The 4970-nt window shown below is 39.7% G+C and overlaps 1 protein-coding gene across 1 annotated transcript in view; it reads right to left on the minus strand.

Annotated features, from left to right (window-relative positions):
• The window catches only part of NCKAP1 (NCK associated protein 1), a 130208-nt gene that overhangs the window by 22069 nt on the left and 103169 nt on the right, over positions 1-4970 (minus strand). Inside the window, exons 21-22 of the mRNA XM_019522863.1 lie at positions 4532-4663; positions 488-706 (exon numbers count right to left, since the gene is read on the minus strand). Of these exons, the coding sequence (XP_019378408.1) occupies positions 488-706; positions 4532-4663 (351 nt within the window). The remainder of the gene's footprint in view (positions 1-487; positions 707-4531; positions 4664-4970) is intronic.

Consider the following 4970-nt stretch of genomic DNA (forward strand, 5'->3'; position numbering starts at 1 on the left):
CCCCCCCCTTTTTTTTTTTTTTTTGAAGATGGGTATTGTTGTCGACCCACCAGTTCCCTGGCACAGAGGCTGTTTGTAACTATAGGTTACATACTATTGTTAGCATTTCTGCAATTACACTTCAGAGTTTCTTCCAGACCCTTTGGTAAATGCCATCTTGTTCTAGTGACTTACTAGTATTTAGTTTATCAATTTGTTCTAAAAACTCTCTCTCTTGTCAATGTGGTACACCTCTTCAAACCATCTATTAGACAGGATTGATCTGGCATGGGAATTTCCCCAATACCTTTTGCAGTAAACACTGATGCAAAGAGTTTGTTTAGTTTCTCTGCTATGGCCTTATACCTGAAAGCCCTTCTGAACAGGCAAGTCAGTCACTAAAGTGCCATGCTGCCCTGCCTTCTAAAATGGCTAGCTTCCTTTTTCCACCCGGTTAGATAAGTGTAAATATATATTGAGCTTATAATACAAATGAATGATTTCTTACCAGTTTGTGTACAGGCTGGTAATGGTTGGCTCTCCATGGCTATCTAAATGTTGAGTTTGCTGAAGAAGGACATTGTTAAATACTCTTGTGATGTCAATCTGCACATAGTTTTCTATCGACTGAAGGACTGTCATGTAGGCTCTTACACTTGTTAACAGCTCTGAAGGTTTTGCAATCTCTTGTGTTGCTTGATTATACATAGTCATTCCAACAATTGACCTTTAAAAAAATCAAAAAGAAGAGTTGCATTCATACATTAGATGAGCTGAATAACAATTCAGGTCTTTCTACATGAATAAAATACAGGATATTCGAACGTATCTGAATATGTCACTAACTTGCTAGTACGAAACACCTCAATTTTTTATAACCAAAATTTAAAACAAATGCGTAATACCTGCATTTTTAGAGCAAGGTAAACAGCAACGTACCTAAAACACACATCCCTGATAACATTGTGAGGCTTCCTAATGTAAATATTTAATACAGTCAAGATATTAACAGAACTGTTTTACCAGATAAATGATACTCAAACTATCGGTCTTCAGGATAAAGTAAAAAACTCCTGAAATGGAATGCATCATGCAAATGCCTATACGTAATAGTATGATGCATAAAAATATACTTAGCATAGTGTAAAAACTAATCAGCAGCCAAGCATCAACTACTCTCGAGAGCATTATTTAGGACAGATTTTTTTCATCAAAAAGAGCTATTACAATTTGTCAATTCGTAAAAGATTTAGAATAAAAATACCACTGAAATAAGCAAAAAGGAAATGTAATGTGATATAACAAGAAAAAGGATTCAAAAGTACAACTATTAGCTCCTGCTGCTGCGCATAAGTATTGTTAGGATCACAGAGGAAATTGTAATGTCACTCGTATACACTGCAAACTGAAGACAGTTCAACGTATAAAGAATGGACCATCTAACAATCTCCTTACACTCATGTCTATTGCACAGTATCAAAGAAGTTAGAAACAAACTCACTTAATAGGATTACTTCTACCCTGTACAAGTAAAGGACTACAGCATTCACTGTTTTATTAATGCATTCAATTAATTTATATACCACCCTGTCCAACAAAGCCTAAGAGCACCCTACAACAAGAAAAGAGAATAACTTAAAAATGGGAGAGTGGCAAGAGAACAGTGAACAGTTAGAGAACTAGAACAGTGGGGGCTAACCTCTTTGGCAGGTATACCATAAACCAGCCCTGCACCCTCCCCTAATGACACTCCAATCCACTTCCCCTGCCTCATCTACTGTGCTTCTGCTCCCAACCCTATGTCCCCTGACTGATCCACGGCTACTCGTAATGCTTTTTGCCCTGCCTGGTCCCATATGCCACATACCACACACAGAGTGCTCAAGCCACTTGTGGCATCTGTGTTGCAGGCTCTCCACACATGAACTAGCATATCAAGATAAAGAAAGAGACCCTTCTAAACAACATTTCATCCTAGCTTTGGTAAATGCCTGCTTAAATTAGGAAGTTCTTACAGCATTTATGGAAGCACGCATTAGTGAAATCCATTTCTTAATTATGTATGTAGTGCTTCCATTGACATATCGCAAAGTGTTATATAAAATGAACTCTTCCCAGTCCTTCCCTCCTACAACTTATAGACAAGGAAACTGAAGTATGCAGTATGCCTGAATTTGCACCAAAAATCATTAACAGGACACATGAATTGTATATCAGATGCTCAGTCCCACTCTCAACCCTCCAGATCACATCTGCCGTACGACACTGATCCTGCAAGATGCTGAGCACTCTAGACTCCTTTGACTTCAGTGCACATGAAGTTTCCTCAGCATCTCACAGGACAAGGCCATTGTATAGTAACTTAGAGAGGTCCAAATAATTCAGTGTTTTGATATTAATTTCATAGTCAAATACAGATTTACACACTCATAATTAGGTGTGTGTGTATAAAAGATGCACATGTGCTGACTATTACTGCCTTCAAATTGACTGAGCTAGATACAAGTTTATTTAAAGCATTTTTAATTGTAAAACAAGTAAATAATATTTACTGTTGAAACTTTTACTATTTTTACAAGTTTACTTGTGATGCAATCTTCCCTTTTTAAAACCTAATTCAGAAACTGTCACATTACAAAATAAACCTGGAGACAATATAAACAATAGTCCAACCAACCACAAACATACAAGTTTAAAATAGTAAAAAACCAATGTGTTTATGAGACAGAAAATGAACCCTTTATTTAAAGGTAAACTGCAAACCTCTGGAAGAAATACCATTTAAAAAAAATTCAGAAACCCCAAAAAAGAAAAATTGACAAATTTTTTTCTCTTCTGACCAGTATGTCCAATTTCTAGCTCGAGACTGCTCTCAACATCCTATGGAATAATTTGCCAGCTTGCTGCTAGACTGACCACCAATCCACAAAGCAAAAAATAAACACAAGCAGAGCCACAATGGTTTAGGATCATGACCTCAAGCCTTCATGAAAAATCAACAATATTCACTTTTTCTAAACCACAGTCTCCTCCCGAAAATATCCCTGCCTGAAGTGCTCAAAGGTCATACCCTGAACCTCACAGTCCCACTGATTCCTTATACTCTAATATGAAAGATGTAAACAAATCCCTACAAGAGATGAACTCCAGCATCAAGAGCAGTGGCTGTTACCGTAAGAAAACTTCCACAGGAACTGACATTTACCTTTTAGTAAAACCATTCACAGAAGGGAGAGGTCCACCACTAGTCTACACGGAAGTGCATCAAGCAGCCCTCAATATTTACAAAAAACCCGAAGTCTTCTCTTGCTTTCCTTAACAGGTACAGAGTTCACATATTTAAGCCTCCTCTCCAATAACAGGTGAGATCACTGCCTAACCTAACCCTGATTTGGGGTTTGATCTTGGCTTGTGACCTCCAGCTCTGGACTCCTGGCTTGTGCCTTTGCAACACAGGTGACCTACTCTGACTATCCATACTTCAGTCCATTACACTGCCTGCCCCTAAGAACCACCCATCAATATCTTCATATAGACAAGAGCTGATCAGCAACAAATACTCCTGTTCTTTCCATATTGTAAGCCTGATACCATGTGCACCACCCTTCTTTTCATTAGGAACCACACTGGAACTGTCCAGGAACTCCCAAGACAGTTTGGCCACCTCCGTGCAGTGAAAAGACTTGGAGCAGAGCCACTGTGATGGGTCACATGGTTCTTCAATGGATCATGTATGACTCCCCCAACCTGGCTGAGGTCATCTGACCTCGGTCCTCTTTCCTGCAGGGGGTCAGACACGATAATCCTTTGTGGTCCCTTCTGACTCTACAATCTGTGAATCACAAACACCTACAATAATTCAGAATTCAAGGTACAGTAAAATCTGTTCTCCTGCATCCCCAGGGTAAGAGGAAAACTGGAATTTTTACATAACTGGCAATCTGAAATCCCCCAGCAGGGGTTTTCAGATAACATGAAGCAGGAGGGGAGGAGGGGGTGGTAGTTGCACACGGAGCAGCAGAAGGGATGTGTGGCAGCAGCAGTACAGGGTGGTGGGTGTTGGAGGCAGCTCCACACAAAGCATGGGGCAGTGGGGTGGCAGTGGCTGCATGCAAAATGGTGGCAACACAGGGTGGTGGATGGCGGCAGTTGCCATTGCATGCAAGCTTTCTGGCCCCCCACCGCCTGTGTTCAGCCAGCCAGCCAGAATTTCCGGTTAGTTAAATGCTGGATAGCAGAGATTTTACTGTACATGGTTTTAGAAGAGGCATTCTCTCCATTCAGACATTTGTAGAGTCACCAACTTCTCATGAGCAATATGGAATTATGAATTCAGGATTTGGCTGATAAAGAGAGGAAAATATGCACATTTTAAATGAAAAATCAGAAGTGTTGTTTACCTGTTCATCTTTTCTAACCAATTTGGAATTGCTGTTCTTAGAATTTAGCAGTTCATCTTTAAATGTACACTTGTGAAATATATACACAATATTTTTCAAGTTAGAAAAAAATTATGACTACTATGGAAATCTCTTATTTTATGGTCTCTTACTTGGTAAAGCGGATTTCCAGGTGAGATGTTAAATACTCCCTTGGGGTAAACGTGTGTTCCCAAACCACCATGTTTGGTACATAATTGATTGAGAAGCAGAGCTCAGAAAGTGCAGTGTGCAGTTTGTCCAGACTTAAAAAGAAACAAATACAAACACATCACATAATGAATGATAGAAGCATTTCATAGAAACAAACAGAATTCATTAGGAATGCTGCTGAAAAAAAGTTTGAAGTATGCAGTGCTGGCATTACGAATAATTTCTAGTAAGTTAATTTAAAAACTGTGACTCTACAGACTGCACTCTATCCCACCCTATCTGGGGCCATGGAAAGGAGCAGATCCCCAGCAGCCACTGCAGTGCCCCTACACTCCTAAGCCAGCATAAAAATCAGCCCTTCCTTATTTAAGACACGCACCCCAATGGGGGGGGGGGGGG

This window comes from Gavialis gangeticus, unplaced genomic scaffold (genome assembly GCF_001723915.1).
Source record: "Gavialis gangeticus isolate Ggan-Ray unplaced genomic scaffold, GavGan_comp1, whole genome shotgun sequence".
Taxonomy (NCBI): Eukaryota; Metazoa; Chordata; order Crocodylia; family Gavialidae; genus Gavialis; species Gavialis gangeticus.